The sequence below is a fragment of the Lycium ferocissimum genome, chromosome 9, assembly GCF_029784015.1.
Source record: "Lycium ferocissimum isolate CSIRO_LF1 chromosome 9, AGI_CSIRO_Lferr_CH_V1, whole genome shotgun sequence".
NCBI lineage: Eukaryota > Viridiplantae > Streptophyta > Magnoliopsida > Solanales > Solanaceae > Lycium > Lycium ferocissimum.
This window is the reverse complement of record NC_081350.1, coordinates 23,642,243-23,665,020: the sequence shown is the minus strand read 5'-3', so window position 1 is coordinate 23,665,020 and position 22,778 is coordinate 23,642,243. Positions and strand designations below refer to the sequence as shown.

The window sequence follows — 22,778 nt, the reverse complement described above, 5'->3', positions numbered from 1 at the left end:
ACAGTCTTGAATGCAGAAAATAATTAAAATTAACTACCATCAAATAACATATTCTACATGACAAAAATGGCAACGTCTACAGAGTGAGCCACTGAAAACAAGGCTTTAGTGATCATGTCAAATTCCATTAATTATTGTTCTTTTCTAGGTGGAATTTGTAGTTCTTTCATGTGTGAGACATAAGAGATGATCACATAGGTTTCTTCAAGTGTTCTTCCTAACAATGTTGATCAGGAAAAGGTGGAACCATGTCAGTCTGCCAGAGTATTCTGTGCATGTGTGGCAGAATCTTTGAATTAGCTAGATCGTGACATTCTGATTGCACAACCACAACTTTTATTGTTGCGCTAAGGCTTCCTTCACCATAAACATATACATAAGAAGAAGAATGAAACTAATATTTGATGGGGAGGCCAATATAGCTAGGGGCGAAAAATTATACTGGATATATAAGGTCAAAATTATGTATATATAGTAGATATCGGGTTAATCGGCATTTTTTCGTGTGCATTGCACATATATGAGATAGTCCATTCGCAAAATCAGTAGTACCTGGTGACTAATGGAATAGGGCCGGTGGGGAAGGGAGGAGTAGGGTTTGGTCCAAGCAAAGAGCAATATCCCCATTAATAAGGAATCCAACTGCATGAAAGGCAGTGAAAACATTTTTTTATTGAGAGCTTGAGGGTATGAAACTAATCCATTCCTAAATGTGGCCAAAAGAGAAACAAAACACTGACACCATAAAAAACTACTATAGTTTATGAGAAGAAAGAGAATAATATATCTGGAAAATATTTGGTCAAAGCTCTTCCAAGATCAAATTGGGCCATGACAAACTCAGAATAAAAGAGCTTCAGACCCAAATGTATTTCAATATAAATAATTTATTTGGAGATTATTGTTATAATACATAATACTGAAAACTTTACAAACCCTAACCAAATCTTCATGATGATCTTCATCACTCACAAACCAGATCTCACACAACCACACACACTTAGATTAATCAACAGACTACTAATACTAGCACACAAAATAGAAATATTAAAATGACAAAACGACAATAATTACTACGTCTCAGTTCCAAACAATAGAGAAAAGTACAAATTCACTGGTAGTCCCTTATTCAAACCCTAAACTTCATCCAATATGCTTAGAAGTTAGATCATGAAGAAACTTCAAGACTTATCTCCAAACAAGTAGCCCAAAGATGAATCTCCTCCTGGAACTGATTTCACCTTTGTCGATGGACGACCCTAAACATTTTAAAATACAATGAAAAAAAAAAAAGTTAACAACTAGTATGAATGAATGAATGAACAAAAGGACGCACCATGAAGAAAACCTTCTTTAAAACCAAGATTAGCAAGTAATTGGGGTCGGCTATATGAATTCTCTTGACTATGTCGCTCTCATTAAGGTAATAACTTAGATCAATATTATACAAAATAAACAGAAATGAAAATTACCAATTAAGTTTTTTATATTTTCAAACTGGGCAAATACATATCGAGTGAGAACTATGGGTGAATGAAAGGAAAAAAAGAAAGCTATATGAACAAAACCTTCTTGAAAACCAAGAGCAACTACACCAACAAGGGGTCGGCTATATGAATTCTTACTGACTATGTTGCTCTGATTAAGCTAATAACTTAGATCAATATTATACAAAATAAATAGAAATGAAAATTACCAATTAAGTTTTCTATATTTTCAAGCTACTGGCAAATACATCTGGTGAGAACTATGGGTGAATGAAAGGAAAAAATAAAGCTATATGAACAAAACCTTCTTGAAAATCAAGAGCAACTACACCAACAAGGGGTCGGCTATATGAATTCTTACCGACTATGTCGCTCTGATTAACCTAATCTCTTAGATCAATATTATACAAAATAAAAAGAAATGAAAATTACCAATTAAGTTTTCTATATTTTCAAGCTATTGGTAAATACATCTGGTGAGAACTATGGGTAAATGAAAGGAAAAAAGAAAGCTATATGAACAAAAACTTCTTGAAAACCAAGAGCAACTACACCAACCGTGATCTCAATCCCAAGCAAGTAACTGGGGTCGGCTATATGAATTCTTACTGATCATGTCTATCTGTTAAGCTAGCCTCATATCAATATAACATAAAATTAAAATAAAAACAAAAATTTACTCTTGCTGTAGGTAAATGAATCTGAGAATGGAGAACAAAAGAAAGCTACATGAAGAAAACATTCTTGAAAACCAAGAGCACTACAACAAGTGTCTCAATTCCAATCCCAAGCAAGTAACTGAGGTTGGCTATATGAGCTCTTATTGACCATGTCGCTCTGGTTGTGCTAATAATCTCATATCAATAATATATAAAATAAAAGTAAAAATAAATATTACTAGAAGTTCTCTATATTTTCTAGCTGACTGGTAAATAAATATGAGAACTGTGGACAAATGAAAGGAAGAAAAAAAAAAAAAGTTAAATGAACAAACGTTCTTGAACATAAAATCATACTCACAGTGACGAAAATTCCTGAATTTTGGCCCTGAGATTTTTGATAGGTAATTGAAGTAGCGTTGGAAATTTCTGATGGATTTTCATTTTCATCATCAATACCATAAGGTGGTGCTAAAACAGTGGGAGAAGGTGGAGGGTCATCAATCTTTTGTTGTTTTTTATCATCACCACCAAAGAGATAGCCTAAGGAGCTTTGTCCTCCACCATAGCTCACACCTCTAGCTGAGTTTGGAGATTTCTCCATTAAAAATGTATTAAGGAAGAAAAGGGAGTTAAGCTTGGCTAAACCTTGTGTTTAATACTTTGCTTAGGAATATAAACTAGCCCTTTTCTCCTTGAAAATGTGTTTGCCCTTTTATATTGGTTAGTGTAAATGTAATTAGGTCCTTTTCATCAAAAGCAACAATAAGTAGATGAGAGTAAGTGAACAATCAAAAATAAAAACGAGGACAAAAAAAGGGAAATTTTAGTAGGGTTTGGATATAAATTTGTTGATATTTTAAACAAATAGCAGTAGTAAATTTAAATTGAGAAAATGTATTTGGGAGTAAAGTTATGTTTGAATATGAAAATGCAAATTATGAAGTTTAATGAATGAAATCTTGGGAAAACTTGAAAAAATTCCTTAGAAAACATGTTTTTTAATTTCAAAATTCCATATTTCAAGTTTGAAGTTAAGATAATAGATTAATTTGATAAGAAAATATTTATTTGAGATAATGTTCAAATATTATATTAAATTTTTGAAATCAAATCTATGGACAAACAGGCGGTCCGGCTATGAGGCTGTAGAAAGCATAAAGGTACCTTAGTAAACCATTATATGAGATGTGGTGAATGGATAAAATCTCTCTACCCTGAATGAGATATCTCGATTTTCAGCACCGGAAAGACTTGATAGGGATAAGCCTATCAACCGGTCCGGTTTGACCCGTTCAAACCGGTAACTGGACCGGTTTGACCCGTTCAAACCGGTAAACTAGTGGACCGGTTCACGGTTTAACTTAGATTTTTTACCGGTCCGGTTTGTATTTTTTGGGACAAGTAAACCGGAATCGGCCGATTAAAAGCTTAATAGGTCAAAAAAAATTTTTAAAAAATAGTATGCGTCGATCGGGTGGACCGTTATTACGATCCATTTTGCAAAAATGGCGGGTTGACAACCCGACTCCAAACGCCCCTTTTGGCCCCCCAACCCCCCCAAACTTTTTTTTTTCACACTTTAACCCATCCCCCACCCCTGTATAAACCCCTCTCCATTTTCAATTTTAATCCACACCAATTCATTCTTCTCTTTCTCTCAATTATAGCTACTTTGCAACAATTAGCCACTTTAAATTTCTATCAATTAAATATTATAAAGTTTATTCTAGTTTCAATTATTAATTTTGCAATTATAAAAAAATTTGTTGGTGGAGTTGGTGATTTTGCAACAATCCGAAGTAGCTCCAAAGCTTTGGTGGATTTGCAATTCTAACCACCTTCACTGTGTTGGAAATTAGTCCGACAATTTGGTACCTTCGTTCCAACTCTATCGTTATTTTCCGCTATTTAATTCTAGCAATTTAATTTGTTGCAATTTATTTTCTTGTGATTTATTTGTGTGTGATTTAAATTAATTCTATTTAATAATGGCGAAGAGATTTAGACGTGGTGCCGGTAGTAGTGGTATTGTTAGAGGTGAGTTTAATGAGGAAACATTTGTGAACGGAACACCTAATTTGGGTATTGATATTGGTGGAAATAATCGACATTTAGATCATGAGGTAATGCAACAACATTATACCGGCACTTATAATGAAATTGATGATGATGATGATGAAATACAAGCTCCCGAAAATTTCATAGGAGATATAGGTCTTGCACAATCACATACACAAGACAAACCGCCAAGAACTCGTAAGCCAACCGCCAAAATTTGAAAATTTATGACTAAGGATAAGGAAAGACAAACAAACACTTACATGTAATTTATGTAGACAAGAATTTATTTTTAGGCAACAAACTAGTAAGGATGGTGGAACGGGTACACTAACAAGTCATATGAAAGGTAAACATAGGGATGTTTGGGAAGAGAAAACGGGTTCAAATGTGGGGGTATTCAAATGACAATAGACCCACGAACTGGTAAAATTTTTAGTTATGACAAGAAAAAAGAGCGTGTAGAAATAGCTGAAATGGTTGCTTTTGATGCTTTACCATTTTCCTTTCCTTCGGGTTTGGAGTTTGTTACTTATATTCAACGTTGTTATAATTCGTTATTTGAGAGTATTCCTAGAAGTACTTGTAGAGCGGATATTATAGATTTGTATAAAAAATATAGATTTTATTTGCGCCATGTATTTAATTCTTTAAATTGTAGTGTTTCTCTTACCGCCGATTTGGGTCTTAATCTTAACAAGTTAGGTTTTTTTGCTATTACATGTCATTGGGTTGATGATAATTGGGTGATGCAAAAAAGAATTATAGCTTTTTTATATGATAAAGGGAAATGTCGTCATGATGGGAAATTTATAGCTGATTCAATGTCTACTATTATGAAATTTTTTAACATTTATAGAAAAACACTTTGTATTGCTTTAGATAATGCTTTAATAATATAAAGGCGATTGGTCTTTTAAAAAGGGAATTAAACACTCCGCTAAAAATATTTTTCATGTGAGATGTAGTTGTCACATTTTAAACTTGATTGTTAGAGATGGTCTTGAGTGTTTTGAAGATTTTATTTAAAAAGTTAGAAATGTGATTGCTTTTCTTTTTTGTAATGCTAATAGGCAAAAAATGAGAGATTTTAAGAATTCTTGTGTGGAAAATGACCTTGGACCTAGGAAAATTCAAGTAGAAGTTGACACTAGGTGGAACTACACTTACATTATGTTACAACAAGCATATGTTTATAAGATTTCAATACAACAAGTTCACAATTATTTTAGTACGGATAGTGATGATTGGTTAAGAATTACCAATTGGGAAGATGTTAAGGAATGTATTGAACTTTTACAAAAATTTTATAATGAAACTCTTGCTTTTTCTAGACAATTCTATCCCACGTAACAGGAATTTTAGCCTACTTAGCGGAAATAGCTAGAGTTTTACATGAGTATAAAGAAAAATTCGGTTATCAAGCGGCTATTTTTAATATGACAACAAAATTTAAGAAGTATTTTTTTTCCCATCCCAACTTTATTTATATTGGGTTTTCTTTTAATTCCTTATTTTAAAATGTCTTATACTAGAGCATTAGTTGGTCAAATTTATAACTATTTAGAAATTGACGAGGAAGTTGAACCATCTTTACAAGAAGCCAAGTTCGCTATTGATGCCGAGTTTAGAAAAGTTTTTAGTCGTTATTCTAATTTGGAAGAAAGTGCTACACTCGTTACTCCACGCCCTACTACTTCTCAAAGTAGCAAAAAGGGCTTGTCGGATTTGTCAAATTTAAAAGTTTTACATTCACATCCAACTCCTGCTCATAATGCAAACTTTGATGAATATCACCTTTATTTGATGCAGACAAATGTGGATATCGCCCAATTAGATGATTTGGACATCTTAGCATGGTGGAAGAGATACAAGGTGAGTCATCTGGTACTTTCAAAAATGGATCGAGATATCCTTACGGTTCAAATATCAACCGTGGCTTCGGAGAGTGCATTTAGCCAAGGAAGATAACAAATTGGAAATCATAGACACTCATTATCCGGATTTAGCTTGCAAGTACTGGTGTGCATTCGCGATTGGATTAGATCGGAACGACGCAATCAAAACTTAGAAGGGGGTGGAAGGCGAAGAGGAAGAGATTGAAGATTTGATAGCAAGTGGAATGAACCAAATGGAAGACTTTGAAGATATCTCCATGACCGAATATGATATGGCGGATATCAACCAAATGATTGACACTTTTTAATTTCATTATTCTACTATTTCTTTGCAGCTCATGTATTATTTATAAGTTAAAAAAAACTACAACTTGCAAATAAATGTTATCCATGAATGAATAAAATATATGGCGCATTGAGCTTTCTTCTATTTACTTGTGTTCATATTTTTACTTATATTAAGTTAGGAATATACCTAAAATATACTTATAATATACATCTACTTAAATTAAAAAATAGAAAGTTATATACTTGGAAAATAACTAAAATATACTAAGAATATATTTATAATATAAATATACTTAAGTTATAAAATAGGAATTTATAAACTTAAAAAAACTTTAAGTTATAGTATACATATAACTTAAACATATATATATATATATAAGTTATAAGTATACATAACTTAAACATATATATATATATATATATATGTATATATATATATAATTTATAAATATATATAGTATACATATAACTTAAACATATATATATTTATTTAAGTTATAATACATATAAGTTAAGTTTTTTCTGTTAGTTAAGTTTTTTCTAAGTTTGTAGATTTCTATTTTATAACTTAAGTATATTGATATTATAATTATATTCTTAGTATATTTTAGATATATGTAGTATAACTTAAGCATATAACTTAATATATATATATATATATACACATATATATTGTTAGTTAGTAAATATATAAACTTTACTTATAAACTTATATAACATATATCAATATACCTACAATATACTAATAAATATTATAATATATATATACTATACAAAAAACAAAACAAAAAAGATTTTTTTTTTTTAATGTTTGGACCGGCCGGTTCCGGTTTCCATGTTTGGAACCGGTTAACCGGAACCGATGGTCAGTTCCGATTTTTAGACCGGAAACCGGCCGGTTTAATAACCGGTTACCGGTCCGATCCAAACCGGTTAACAGGCTTAGATAGGGAGCATTTTTCTTTTAATAAATTTTACACAATGTAAAACTTAATTGATCTAATCAGTATATACCAGATGATTTTAAATGCAATGTGTTAATTGAAGAACAGTATCGCGAAGTTGTACATCCCTAATGCTGACAACGGAAATGCAGTACTTTTGAAGTGAAACATAAATTAATATGTAATAATGAATTTAATGCTAAAAATTTTAAAAATTGAATTTATAAAGTTTAAATTCTGGATCTATCTCGCGATAGACGTAAAGAGAATGTAAAGAAATGTAGAAATACATAGAATATCCTTACTTGTGATAAATGTTAGACCTCGGGTAGTTCGGACGGAGCTACGTTCTTTCATACCTAACCATGTTTTTCTCTAATTGTTTGGTCAATGTTACCTGTCATTTTTGCTTGAACAGATATCCTAGCAGTACGCTCTAGGACCCAGGTTTAGATTAGACACTCTAGGACCCAGGTATAGATTAGACCAATTTTGTTCTTTCGTTGACTAGAGACGGGAAAAATAACAAGTACTAGTACAATATAAAGTACGGAAAAGGCTCAAATATGCCATCTAACTATTAAAAATGACTTATTTACTACTAAAACTGATGCATAGTTTGGCTCGTTTATCGCCATCAAACTATAAAATCTAATTTTCGTTTATGAAACGACTCATTTACGCCACTCATCACATTGACTCATTTATACATGCCATTACCAAAACGACTCATCCATGCCCTTTTTCATTAACGCCGATTTACAATATCGATACGACACGTGGCCTCCAACTAGATTATGGTCATGGGGCGGCAGTTGCATGGATCGGATTTTTATTAATTTATTATTTAAAATTGGGTCAAGCTTAATTAAGCGATGTAGACCTCTAATTGAAATGCCACGTGTCATATCCGGTATTGTAGAATGGTGGTTAATGAAAAAGGAGTATGGATGAGTTATTTTGGTAATAGGCGATGGTATAAATGAAATTAAATTATTAATGAGTGGAAATGGCCATTTCCCTATATTTTGATGGCGTAAATGATCATTTATAGTTCATCAATGGCGTAAATAGAGCAAACTATAGATTAGTGATATAAATTAGTCATTTTCAATAGTTGGATAACATATTTGAGTCTTTTCCGTATAAAGTATAAAATCTAAATTCTTCAATTAGCAGTCGGCCAAGGAGAATGAATAAAATAATGATCATGGCAGGAAAAGAAGCTGAAATGAATAAAATTATGACCATGACGGAAAAACAAATTGAAAATGGTCTAGCTAGCATCATTCTACTTTGGGAACATATTAATGTAAATTAAATAAAGTGCAAACTACGATTCAGCTACTGTCAATGTCAATCAACTTTAACGAGTGATGGGTTAACACGTCAGAGCTTAAAAAAAGTTCATTATTAATGGTGTTAAATCAAGAGAAGAAATTACTTTAAGTAAATAAAAAGGTGATTAGCTATAGACTTGATTGCCAACAAATAGCAAATGGACCCAAGGAGTGAATCATACTATTTTTGAAAATGGGAAAACAAAAAAGGTGAACCTGAAAGAACTAGTTTTGCTTATTACCGAGCCGTTTGGACATGATTTCATCTCATGAGATGAAATTATAAGATGAAATCATGGTCGGACATATAATTTGAATTTTTTAAATTGTAGCTTTTTTTTATAAATATAAAAACCCCACAAATTGTGAAAATCATCAAAATTTTCTCAATTCTTATATAATCTTACCAAATGAGTAAATCATAGTTCATAATAAAATTAATACGCTACTAAAAGGCCTTTCTAAAAGATACAACATCAATTGATCAAACTTTAGTTCAATAAAAAGAAAAATTTAACATGAATAGTAATGTAAATACTTTTTAATATTTAATACAAATAGTTGGTAAGCATGATTAATAAATATATCTACCAACTTATGAGTCTTTTTTTATAAAATATAAATGTATGGATCAAATGTTACATTTATATTTTTTAAAATCATGATTTCAAATCCCAAATCATGCCTTTTTGGATGATTTGGGATTTCATCTCATGAGATGAAATCAGAAATAAAATCGCATGTCCAAACGCTGATTTCATCTCATGAGATGAAATCGCCTGTTCAAACGCCTACTAAGAGAGAGTTCGGTTGGAAGGGTACTTGTAGGGCAAAGCCATTGATTTGATTCATCATCCTTTAGTTTAGCTTGGCCTAGTGATTGATAATGTAACATCGCTATCAGAAAATTGTGACGTAACATCAAAATTTGGCTCGCTGGTATCGTCGATAAGAGATTTTCGATGAAAGATACATTGGAAACACAACCGACGACCCAAATTCTAACGGATTTCATTCAGAATTAGCAATTTTCTAGTAGTGAATATTTTAACAATAAATAAAGAATATTTTGATCCTAGTTTGTTCAAGTCCATTATATGAGTTTTACATATTCATTGCATGTGCATCACGTGCAAAAGTGATGTGTATCAAACATAATTTGAAGAAAAAAAAAACAGTGTGAAAACTTTTCCGTTAAAATGGGGCTCTGTCAAAGAAATTTCGATACAAGTCTCAGCGGAAAATTATATTAAGCCTTATGTTTTTAAACAAATTATTTTTTCTTTGAAACTGAAATTCTCTAAATCTTGTATTTATCATGGCATTGAGGGTCCGGAACAAAAATGGCTTAAAAAAAAAACATTTAACCAAAATACCCCAACAAAAAAAAATGTTACCAATATACCTTTCGCGCGTGATGATTTATCAAGCTAAATCTTTCTTAACCGTATGCGGTTAAGTGCTTTAGCGCGATAGAAATCGCGCTAAAGGGCATTTGTCCCGGGCCTATAAGCGCGGTAAAAATCTTTAGCTTATTTATGTCCGCCATTTTCCAAAACATTGCTTTATTTTCACTCCTTTTTACGTAGTTTAGCCGTATATTAATCATGCTTTGAGACTCGAACTTCAATATTTTATATAGAACCCTACTTATATTTGTACAATTAATAAGATAGGCTCAATACATAAAAAATACGCAATACTTTGGATTGTCATTTTAGTGGTTGAAAAGTGCTTTCGAAGTCCTTTTTTGTTTGAAGACTTGTAGTCATTGACTTTACGTTATTTATCTTTTAGGGTTTCGTCTTATTTTTAAATTAATGCTTAACTTTATTTCGAACGTGTCGGTTTTTTTTTTTTTTTTTATCAATTTAGGGTGTGAAACTATAAATAATAATAAAAACTAAGATAATATGTATAAATATGCAAAAATATATTATATTTACGATAAATTGTACAACACTAATGTATATACACTATCGAGGATGGGTCCCATGTAGTATGCGGAGACTATCCCTAGGCCTAAGGCTCATGCCATCCCCACCGCCCTCGCCATCGTCTCCCGTCGTCCTTCTTCTCTTAATAACCGGACGCTCCCGAGTCATGATCATCTCCTCTTCCCTAGCCCCGTGCGCCTGACTCCCCAACGTGCTTCTTCTCGGGGATCTGTTCCCCCGGCACGCTCGGAACCTCGGGGTGAGCTAGGTGCCGGAGACTCAACCACTTCCTCGTGCGGAGTCGCTACCTCGGGCGCCGAAGGATGAACCTAAAAAGTATATAATAACGTAGTGACAAAGGCACCGATGGGTCGGGAACAATGCCCGAATATAATAAGCGAGATACAAACGGGCATGACGATCAACGGCGTCTGGGTGTTGCCGTCGTCAACTGATCAAGACCACTTCCAAAAAAGTGCGAGTGCGCTGTCGAATCCGAACCCGACCATCGGCCCCGGGCAACGGCACGAAGTGGGTGAGCCTAGTCACTCGTCGCCCGTATGTCGACCGGGGAGGAGGCTCGTGCCGAGTGTATAATGGCTCTCCATCTACCCGCGGTCAAATAGGACCTCCACATCCCGAAGTGTAATCGTGGCCTCGCCGGTCACGAAGATGGAAGGTATGTGTCTACGCCCACTCACGCCGGCCATGGCCGTGATGAGCGCCCAATCATCTTGTACTCGACCAACGGACACGCATCGGTAGATGCGCGCCCGAAACATATCTCCAAGACGCGAGGGTGTGGGGGGGTGCTCGCGTAAAAAGAGCCAGCTCTTGTAGCCTACGGGCGGGCTTTAGTAGATATCCCATAAAGACCGACCCATAATAAGTCGATCTATGATTGTCTTGTAAAGACAATGCGATCTATCGAGAGGGTCCGGGTGAGACGAGAGGGCCCCGCGTGAGCATCGGGCCGGGGAACATCGGGCCCGGGGAACATTCGGATCCATGAAAGAGTCCGAATCATGTACAAACTAAATTAGTCATTATTCTTGAAATGAAAGATAAATTATATTAACTAATTAATAATTTGTAGGGAATATGTGAATTATGTAGTATTATATCTTGTGAATAATTAATATGGATATGCAGCAAATTTAATATGTGATAGTAAGGACACATATGTGATGGCAAAAACTTTTTTGAGAATCATCTTAAGTTAATTAGTTTGAGAATCGAAATTCAGCAGTAATATTTGTTTAGAACTCTATTTTGAATATGTGATATATTTTTAATTGACCAAATAGCCAACACAACTACGATAAAATTAAACTAAAAGAGTATATTCATCGACCACATATTTTTCTACAAACTTTACATTTTTATCGTTAACTTATGTATTTATGAAAAGAAGAACTTTAACTATTCTTTTTAAGATAATCTTTTTATTTAACATATATATATTCACGCTTTTAAAATTATATAGATAACAATTTATAATCATTTACAACTTATACGGATGGTTGTTACCTATTGTATTATATTATGTTGTTAATTTAAATACAATGTTTGTTTTGATTGTTACTTTTTTAGATAATCTTTACATTTTTATCGTTAACTTATGTATTTATGAAAAGAAGAACTTTAACTATTCTTTTTCAGATAATCTTTTTTTATTTAACATATATATATATTCACGCTTTTAAAATTATATAGATAACAATTTATAATCATTTACAACTTATACGGATGGTTGTTACCTATTGTATATATTATGTTGTTAATTTAAATACAATGTTTGTTTTGATTGTTACTTTTTTTAGATAATCTTTACATTTTTATCGTTAACTTATGTATTTATGAAAAAGAAGAACTTTAACTATTCTTTTTTAGATAATCTTTTATTTAACATATATATATTCACGCTTTTAAAATTATATAGATAACAATTCATAATCATTTACAACTTATATGGTTGTTACCTATTGTATTATATTATGTTGTTAATTTAAATACAATGTTTGTTTTGATTGTTACTTTTTTAGATAATTTTTATGTAACGACCATTTTATGTAATCATTGATTTGGTCCTATACAATATGACACAATACGAAAAATGTCAAAATAATACATAACAATCATCCAATCAAAGTGTTAACAACATAATAATTCATTACCATTCAATTTCTTTCAATTCATACACAATATTTAACAACTAATAAATTCATAATTAATATTTAACAAAATAATAATTCATTAACAATTCATAAATAATTAACAAATTATCAACTCATAAACATATAACAAATTAACAATTCATAAACATTAATAAATTAACAATGCATAAACATTTAACAAATATTGAATTAAACCAAAAAAAAAAAAAAATCGGAACGGTGGCAAAAGCCCGCCCGATCGAAAAAAAGAACAAAAAAAAATTGTTTTTTTTTTTTTAAAACATAGCAAGGATTAAATGTTAAGCATGCTTAGAATATAATGTATATAACAAAATAATAACAAAAGTTCATAGTAAAAAACCTTAATCGAAGATTTTTTGTAGAGTTATTTAATCGAGTTCTACGCTTTTCCCCAAAATTTGAGCTTAGAATGTTGCTCGACTTGAATATCAGGAATCTAAACTTTACGGACGAAATTTAATAGAAAGTGACGTTTTTGGAAGTGGGACCCGCCTCTTTTTTTTTTCGCGTCAATGGCCGTTTCCTTTTTTTTTTTCAACCTTTGGAGGGGCCAGAGTGGGTGGTGGGCACGATCGTTTATGTTGATACTATAACACGGTATTTTCTTGCGTTATATTATGTACTTGATAAAATAATGCGCTATATTGCCAAGTAGGAAAAGTTAATAGCGCATTATTTTCTTGCCGCTAAAGCAACTAACGACTTAGTTACGATTAGTCTTTAACGCGATTTTTAAATGCTAGTATTTTTAAAATATATTGGTAACATTTTTTTTTTGTTGGGGTATTTTGGTTAAAAAAAAAATTTTTTGCATCATTTTTGTTGGGGACCCTGGCATAAACAGATGTGTCTTTTACAAGAATAAAAATAACTCCTAACAAATTAACCTGATACAATATAGGTATTAACAAAAACTAGTACTAAAAGTTAAGCTCAACTATGTTGGGTCACCTGTTGTACTTTATTCGTAGCCAACTACGTAATTTCGAGAAATTCTAGACCGTTTGATATTTACATGATTTGTAGTCTACCTCGGCCCTTTAAATATCTTCAATCATCTTATTATCACATGCATGACACATGGAGCAATACACATGATGTTTATATGATTTATCCTTTAGGCCAAATACATAGATAGCCTATTGAACACTTGTCCCAATTTTTCCTTTAGGTCAATACACTTGTCGCAATTTTTCCTTTAGGCCAATTACATAGATAGCCTATTGAACACTTCTCCCAATTCTTCCTTTAGGCCAATACACTTGTCACAATTTTTCCTTTAGGCCAATACATAGATGGCCTATTGAACACTTGTCCCAATTTTTCCTTTAGGCCAATGCACTTGTCGCAGTTTTTCCCTTAGGCCAATTACATAGACATAGATAGCCTATTGAACACTTGTCCCAATTTTTCCTTTAGGCCAATACATAGATAGGTAGAGTTTGAGCATAATTTTAGGGTTCAATAAATCATATTTTTAAATGAAAATTTGGGACAAGTTTAAGGGGCTTTTCTGTATTGCCCCTATCTTATACAGTATGCTAGCTACTCGGCACTCGCACATATTGTTGGTGTAATTATTCCTAATCTTGTATTAATATTAATTTGTGAACCGCATTTGACCTAGCATTTTATTTCTAGCACATTTATCTTAAAATGTGGATATGTTGGCCATAGAGGGCTAACATTCATTCTCGTATTAGATTAATTATTAGTCTCATTGAAGGGGTTGTTTGGTTGGAAACAAGTTATCCTAGGATAACTTATTTTGGGATTAGTTATCCCCGGGATTAGTTATTCCATCCTCCACATGGATAAAATAACACTACAATCCCAAAATTTAGTTATCTGCACATTTTTATGATGATGTCACGATGTGAAATAAATTAAATACCAAATATAATCAGAGTTATTTATCAAAATACTCCCATCGTTTTCATCATTTGTAAAATATCTTTCTTCCCATCTCTAGTTTCCCATATATTGCACTCCCCTACTTCACCCTTCTCGTGTTAATTATATGTGCTACATCTCCATATATCATGCAACCCAAATACATAGATAGCCTATTGAACACTTGTCCCAATTTTTCCTTTAGGTCAATACACTTGTCGCAATTTTTCCTTTAGGCCAATTACATAGATAGCCTATTGAACACTTCTCCCAATTCTTCCTTTAGGAGACACTTGTCACAATTTTCCTTTAGGCCAATACATAGATGGCCTATTGAACACATCCCAATTTTCCTTTAGGCCATTGCACTTGTCGCAGTTTTTCCCTTAGGCCAATTACATAGACATAGATAGCCTATTGAACACTTGTCCCAATTTTTCCTTTAGGCCAATACATAGATAGGTAGAGTTTGAGCATAATTTTAGGGTTCAATAAATCATATTTTTAAATGAAAATTTGGGACAAGTTTAAGGGGCTATCTATGTATTGCCCCTATCTTATACAGTATGCTAGCTACTCGGCACTCGCACATATTGTTGGTGTAATTATTCCTAATCTTGTACTAATATTAATTTGTGAACCGCATTTGACCTAGCATTTTATTTCTAGAACATTTATCTTAAAATGTGGATATGTTGATCCATAAGGGCTATATATATATATATATATATATATATATATATATATAGTCTCATTGAAGGGGTTGTTTGGTTGGAAACAAGTTATCCTAGGATAACTTATTTTGGGATTAGTTATTCCGAGATTAGTTATTCCATCCTCTCATAGGGATAAAATAACACTACAATCCCGAAATTTAGTTATACCACCATTTTATCCCAACCCAATGTGGAATAAATTCATCTCAAATATAATCCCAGAGTTATTTATCCTTCTCCCTTGTTTTCATCGCTGTATTAAATATCTTTCTTCCCATCTCTAGTGTCCCATATATTGCACTCCCCTATTTCACCCTTCTCGTGTTAATTATATGTGCTACATCTCCATATATCATGCAACTCTTCTAAATTATACTAGACGGCGTATGCCCGTGCTGCGTACTGACCCAACACTTTGGATTATAGTGTATTTATGTGTATGTAGTTGTGTTTGGATAGTGATAATATATAAGTATAATATATATATATATATATATATATATATATATATATATATATATACACACACACTATGTTCAAAACACGATTAATGTAACATTTTAGTTTGTTCTCCGTATCTAAAACTTTATTATATTAGTGTTTGCTATGAATACAAAGTCGGCAAAAATTTATTAATACTTTTAAAAGAGAAGACTTGTTTAAAAGGAAACTATTTTCTCTCTTTGAGATAAAACAATAGCAATATTTAAGCATCGATTGATACTTTTAAATTTTAATTCGATTAATTTAAAGGTGTAAAATACTTATTATTTTTTATCAAATTTTGATTTGGATAATTCTAATTCAAATTATTAAATTAATTTTACATGTTTAAAACGAAACAAAGTAGAAATTTATTTTTCTATTTACTATTTTTTGATTTTTGATAAATATTCTCAGTTTACTCATTTTACTTGTCATGTTGACTTTTGCATGGTTTTTTAAGGAAACGTCAATTAAAATTATAATTTGACTAATTTACCTTATTTATTATTTGATTTTCATTTGATATTATTTTTTCTTGTATGACATTAATCTCTTTTCACATTTATTAGAGTAAGAATAAAAATGAAAAAGTAATTAAATTCTATCTTATTTTAACATATAAATATTTTAAGTATATTTATTTTAGTAAACGTAATAAATAAATGACATGACGGAATAGCAAATACAACAGTTCAATATCTAGATTAGATCTCAGGTTAATATAAAAAAAAGAAAGAAAATTGTATAGTTTGACTACTTAACCTTTTAAAGGAAAGCAATAATATGGGGCCCATGTTTTTTGGTTGTCAATAATTTTATTTGCTCCCACTAATGGGTTGATACGCATGTGTGATGAATCCATCATTATTGACTTAATGGGATACTTTAGAAATTACACGAATATTGTTTGATTTTTTAATATGGGGTGCACTTTTTTTTTTTTTTTGACATTATTAGTTTGCACTGTTTTTATGCATATATATATATATATATACACGATTAATATAATATTGTAGTTTGTGCTCCGTATCCAAAAATTTATTATATTAGTGTTTGCTACGAATATAAAGTCTGCAAAAATTTATTAATACTTTTTAAAAGAGAAGACTTGTTTAAAAGGAAACTATTTCCTCTCTTTGAGATAAAGCAATAGCAATATTTAAGCATTAGTTGATACTTTCAATTTTAATTCTATTAATTTAAAGGTGTAAAATACTTATTATTTTTTATCAAATTTTGATTTGGATAATTCTAATTCAAATTGTTAAATTAATTTTACATGTTTAAAACGAAACAAAATAGAGATTTGATAAACACGATTAATATAACATTGTAGTTTGTGCTTCGTATCTAATATCTTATTTTAAAATATAAATATTTTAAGTATATTTATTTTAGTAAACATAACAAATAAATGACATGGCGAAATAGCAAATACAACACTTCAATATCTAGATTAGATTTCAGGCTAATATAAAAAAAAAAATTGTATGGTTTGACTACTTAACCTTTTGAAGAAAAGCAATAATATGGGTCCATGTTTTTTGTTGTACAATAATTTCATTTGCTCCCATTAATGGGTTGATACGCATGTGGCAATGAATCTATCATTATTGACTTAATGGGATACGTTGGAAATTACATGAATATTGTTTGATTTTTTAATATGGGGTACACTTTTTTTGACATTATTTATTTTTTTAACATGGGATCCACTTTTTTTTTTTTTTTTTTTGATATTGCTTTATTTTGTTAATATGGGTGGAGATTATGGGTTTCACTTTTTTTTAATTGCTTTTGTGTTTAATATGGGGCCCGCCATTTTTTTTTGGGAACGGACGACGATCCTCTTTTTACTACTGTATAGAAACTCATGTTTCTATATAGTAGTAATGTTGAGCTCACATATTTGAAATGCATATATTAAGGTACTATAACACCACTAAATCTTGTAGGAACATTAGTCACTTTTGGTTAGTAGTGTCATCAATTGTGATCAGTGAGGAGTATCTAATTTGTGGGCTTTCTATAGTTGAATAACTGTTTACAAATGTGATGCCTATGGCCCTCTAAAGACATCTAACACGGTGGATATAGAGGATAGCATAACCTAATTTACTAGCTGTACCCCATTTTCCCATAGTAGAGACAACAAATTAATCTCAGTGATTTGCTAAATAACGTCTAGCATTAGTTAATTTTAAGAAGGATTCAAGTCAGGGACGGCATGTTTAGAATTTGAATTTTATAAGTTCCTTTACGATTTTAAGCTAATACATACAGTAATAATTGAGCTCACTATCAAATGTTTAATTATAATTATTTAGTAGATTTTTTAATCACATGGAGAATTGTATTAAGTTCACGTAAATTCGTAAACGATAGTACTCTAGATCCTCTACTGATTTAAATACTAGACAATCACACCCCATTTGGGCGTAGTGGGTTCCAATTGTTGAGTTTTGTGTTTTATGAGTTGTAATCTACTAATTAAGTTGTTAGGTTTCAAGTTTGTAACTTTTGTTAGGTGAGGGATGTACGGAACTCTTTAAACTTGTTAATGTGATGTTGAATTTGATCTCTTCTCCTTAGCTATAGACCTTTCAAATGAGCTATATTTATATATTGCTTTTTTCTTTCTTTTGTTTCCTTTAGTTGTTCTTGTATCTATCATAACAGAAAAAGTTTAAAATTTTCACATGATAGTTTCGATTTTTATGATTCTTAGCACTAAATTATTATACTTTTAAAATAATTAATTCATATTTAATACTTGTTGAAATTTTTGTAGGCTTTTACATAAAAATTTATATTTCACATCGAAAATATTCAGTTCAGATAAATTCAATGTCGAACCCCTAGGTTGTAACACAGGCTATGCAAACTTTGCACGACAGATTTGAGTTTAAAGCAAAAAGAATCTTGCTAGGAAACAAAAATGAATTTAAAATCTAGAATCAATTTTGAATAAGTATGATCTGTTATAAAATAAAAACTATAAAGTAAGTACGCGGAAGAAATAATAAAGAGAGGTAAGGTTGTATTACTTCCTTTTTTTTAGCTCTCTTCAAATCTATAAATAAGCCTTCTCTTTATAGAAGGGAAACAATCAGATTGGTGGCAAAGTCAATCTAGAAAAGGCTCCACGTTTAGTGGCCAAGCCACGTGGTGGCCAAAAGAAACTTAATGACTAAGTTATTTATGATAACTTAATGGACAACCATATTCATAACACTCCCCTTGATGTCCATTAATTAGATGATGTCCTCATTAAAACCTTTTAGGAAAAACCCCATGGGAAAAGCCTTAATGAAGGAAAAAGAGTACACATATCTAGTAATACGCTTTGAGGGCTACCTCATTAAAAACCTTGCCAAGAAAACCCAATGGGAAAAAACCTTGGCATAGGGAAAAAAGTGCGGCGCGTATTCTACTCCCCCGATCAAGACCACGATTCGATGTTGGAGTCTTCGCATTCCAATCTTGAATATCATCTTCTCAAGAGTTGAAGTTGGCAAAGCTTTGGTGAACAAATGCAGATTGTCACTTGAACGGATTTGTTGTACATCAATATCACCATTTTTTACGAAGATCGTGTGTGAAGAATAACTTTGGTGAAATGTGCTTCGTTCTATCTCCTTTTATGAAGCCCCCTTTTAGTTGAGTTATGCATACAGCATTGTCTTCATATAATACTGTGGGTATTTTTGTATCACACTTCAAGCCACATCTTTCTCTAATGAAATGGATCACTGATCTCAACCACACACATTCTCTACTTGCTTCATGAATAGCGATTATCTCAAAGATGATTTGAAGAAGTAGCAACAATGGACCGTTTTGTCGATCGCCATGATATAGCAAAGATTTCCGTATGTAAATGAGATAGCCTGTTTGAGATCGAGCTTTATGTGGATCAGATAAATAACCTGCATCTGCATAACCAACAAGATCTGTACTACCTTTGTTAGTATAAAACAGACCCATATCGCTAGTTCCCTTCAGATATCGCAATATATGCTTAATCCCGTTCCAATGCCTCCGTGTAGGAGAAGAGCTATATCTTGCTAGCAAATTAACAGAAAATGCTATGTCGTGTCTTGTAGCATTAGCAAGATACATAAGTGCACCTATTGCACTAAGATATGGTACTTCAGGCCCAAGTAGCTCTTCGTTTTCTTCCTGAGGTCGGAATGGATCTTTGCTCACTTCAAGTGAGCGAACAACCATAAAGAGTACTTAAAGGATGCGCATTGTCCATGTAAAACCGTTTTAAAACTTTCTCTATATAGGCGATTGATGGATAAAGATCCCTTTTGTGAAATGTTCAATTTGGGTACTCAAGACGAGTTTTGTCTTTCCGAGATCTTTCATCTCAAATTCTTCCTTCAAATATTCAATCGCCTTTTGGAGCTCTTTTCCTGAGTTCCAATGAGATTTATGTCATCAACATAAACAGCAAGTATAATGAACCCTGATTTTGTTTTCTTAATAAAAACACATGGACAAATGGCATCATTTGTATATCCTTCATTTATCAAGTACTCACTTAAGCGATTATACCACATGCGCCCTGATTGTTTTAAACCATATAATGATCTTTGTAATCTGATTGAATACATTTCCCGAGACTTTAAACCAAATGCTTCAGGCATTTTATATCCTTCGTGATTTTCATATAAATTTCATTATCAAGTGAGCCATAAAGATAAGGCTTTGTAACCACATCCATCGATGTATTTCAAGGGTTTCATATACGCCTAAACCGATAAGGTATCGAAATGTTATAGCATCCATAATCGGTGAATACGTTTCTTCATAGTCAATGCCGGGTCTTTGAGAGAATCCTTGTGCAACAAGGCGTGTTTTGTATCGTACAATTTCATTTCTCTCATTTCTTTTCCGTACAAAGACCCATTTGTGGCCAACTGGTTTTACACCATTAGGCGTTTGGACTACAGGTCCAAAAACCTCACGTTTAGCAAGTGAATTCAATTCTGATTGAATTGCTTCTTGCCATTTTGTCAATCATATCTTCGTCGACATTCTTCGACGGATCGAGGTTCCCGATCCTCATCGCTTTCATAATATTTAGTGCAACATTATATGCAAAAACACTATTCACCACAATTTTCGAATGATTCAAATTGAACTCATCACCAAGAAACTTAATGATAGTTCTTTACTCACTGGAGTCTCGGGTTTGCTGATTTCTTCAGGAATATCAGGATTAATCAGATCTTGAACCTCTTCATGAGATCCTTTCATAGTGTCATTCTGATCATTGTTTGTATTTCTTTTTCTAGGATTTTTATCCTTGGAGCCCAATGGCCTACCACGCTTCAGGCGTGAATGAGATTCGAGGCTATGACACTAGTATATTGTCCCTTTGGAACGTCAATTCGAATAGGCACATTCTCTAGGGATATGCGACTTAGTTATTCTTTTCAAATCGATAAATCCGTCCGGCATTTGATTTGCTATTTTCCGCAAGTGGATGATCTTTTGGATCTCCCCTCACATATAGGGGCACGTGGATCAAAATGAGATAGTGATGAAACTTTCCACGCAATTTCTCTTTTTTGGTTTCTTCTTTTCTCTCTCCCCCTAATTGTGGGAAATTTGTTTCATCAAATCGACAATCAAGAAATCGTGCAGTGAATAAATCTCCCGTTAATGGTTCAAGGTAGCGAATAATAGAGGGTGATTCAAACCCAACATATATTCCTAACCTTCTTTGGGGGCCCATCTTAGTGCGTTGTGGTGGTGCTACTGGCACATACACAACACAACCAAAGATTCAGAGATGAGCAATATTTGGTTCATGACCAAATACTAATTGTGATGGGGAGTATTTATTATAATGACTCGGTCTGAGGCGAATAAGGGATGCTGCATGTAAGATAGCATGACCCCAAACGGTGGTAGGCAACCGTGTTTTCATAAGTAATGGTCTTGCTATCAATTGCAAACGCTTAATAAATGACTCAGCAAGGCCATTTTGGGTATGAACATGAGCTACGGGATGTTCAACTTTTATCCCAACTGATAAACAATAATCATCAAAAGCTTGGGATGTAAATTCTCCAAAAGATTATCAAGACGTATAGCCTTAATAGGATAATCAGGGAACTGTGCCCAAGCGTATTATTTGTGCCAATAACTTCGCAAACGCTGTGTTGCGAGACGATACGAGGCATACATGAGACCACCTTGAAGACGCATCTATTAGAACCATAAAATATACGAATGACCCACAAGATGGGTGAATAGGTCCACATATATCCCCATGTATACGCTCTAGAAAAGTAGGAGATTCAACGTCAACTTTCATTGGTGATGGCCTGTTATCAATTTGCCCCGATGACAAGCGACACATGAAAATTCACCGCTTTCAAGAATCTTCGTGTTCTTAAGTGGATGCCCATTTGAATTTTCAATAATTCGTCTCATCATTATCAATCCAGGACGACCCATCCGGTCATGCCAAAGCATAAAAGTTCCTGAATCGTTAAACTTGGTTTACGATTGAGCGTTTCAATTGTACTAATTTGCATAGTACAGTGTAAGACAAAGTTGGTAATTTCTCCAAAACATATTTTCTGGCCTCTCTGAGACATTCTTTGTAATAATAAGATATTCATCATTTGTTACACTTAATGTCTCGACGTGATACCCATTACGGCGGATATCTTTGAAACTCAACAAGTTTCGGGATCTAGAAGAGAATAATGCATCTTCTATAATAAGTTTCGTCCCCTTAGGTAGAAATATATTAGCTCTTCCGAGCCTTCAATTAATTTCGAATTGCCGTAAAATTGTATTAATATTTCCCTTTTTCACGCAAGTGAGAAAAATATTTCTCATCTTT

The 22,778-nt window shown here is 32.5% G+C and overlaps 2 protein-coding genes across 2 annotated transcripts; both read right to left on the bottom strand.

Annotated features, from left to right (window-relative positions):
- Window positions 1-869: 869 nt before the first annotated feature.
- On the bottom strand, window positions 870-2,850 carry LOC132069323 (protein SPIRAL1-like 5). Its single transcript, XM_059462704.1, has 2 exons — window positions 2,508-2,850; window positions 870-1,259 (listed from the first exon to the last, which is right to left on the bottom strand). Exons 1-2 carry the CDS (start codon window positions 2,748-2,750, stop codon window positions 1,182-1,184), a joined length of 321 nt encoding a protein of 106 aa, XP_059318687.1. The 5' UTR covers window positions 2,751-2,850; the 3' UTR covers window positions 870-1,181.
- A 16,630-nt stretch (window positions 2,851-19,480) lies between these two features.
- Window positions 19,481-20,137, bottom strand: LOC132031687 (secreted RxLR effector protein 161-like). Its single transcript, XM_059421627.1, has one exon. It carries the CDS (start codon window positions 20,135-20,137, stop codon window positions 19,481-19,483), a length of 657 nt encoding a protein of 218 aa, XP_059277610.1.
- Between the last annotated feature and the right edge of the window lie 2,641 nt (window positions 20,138-22,778).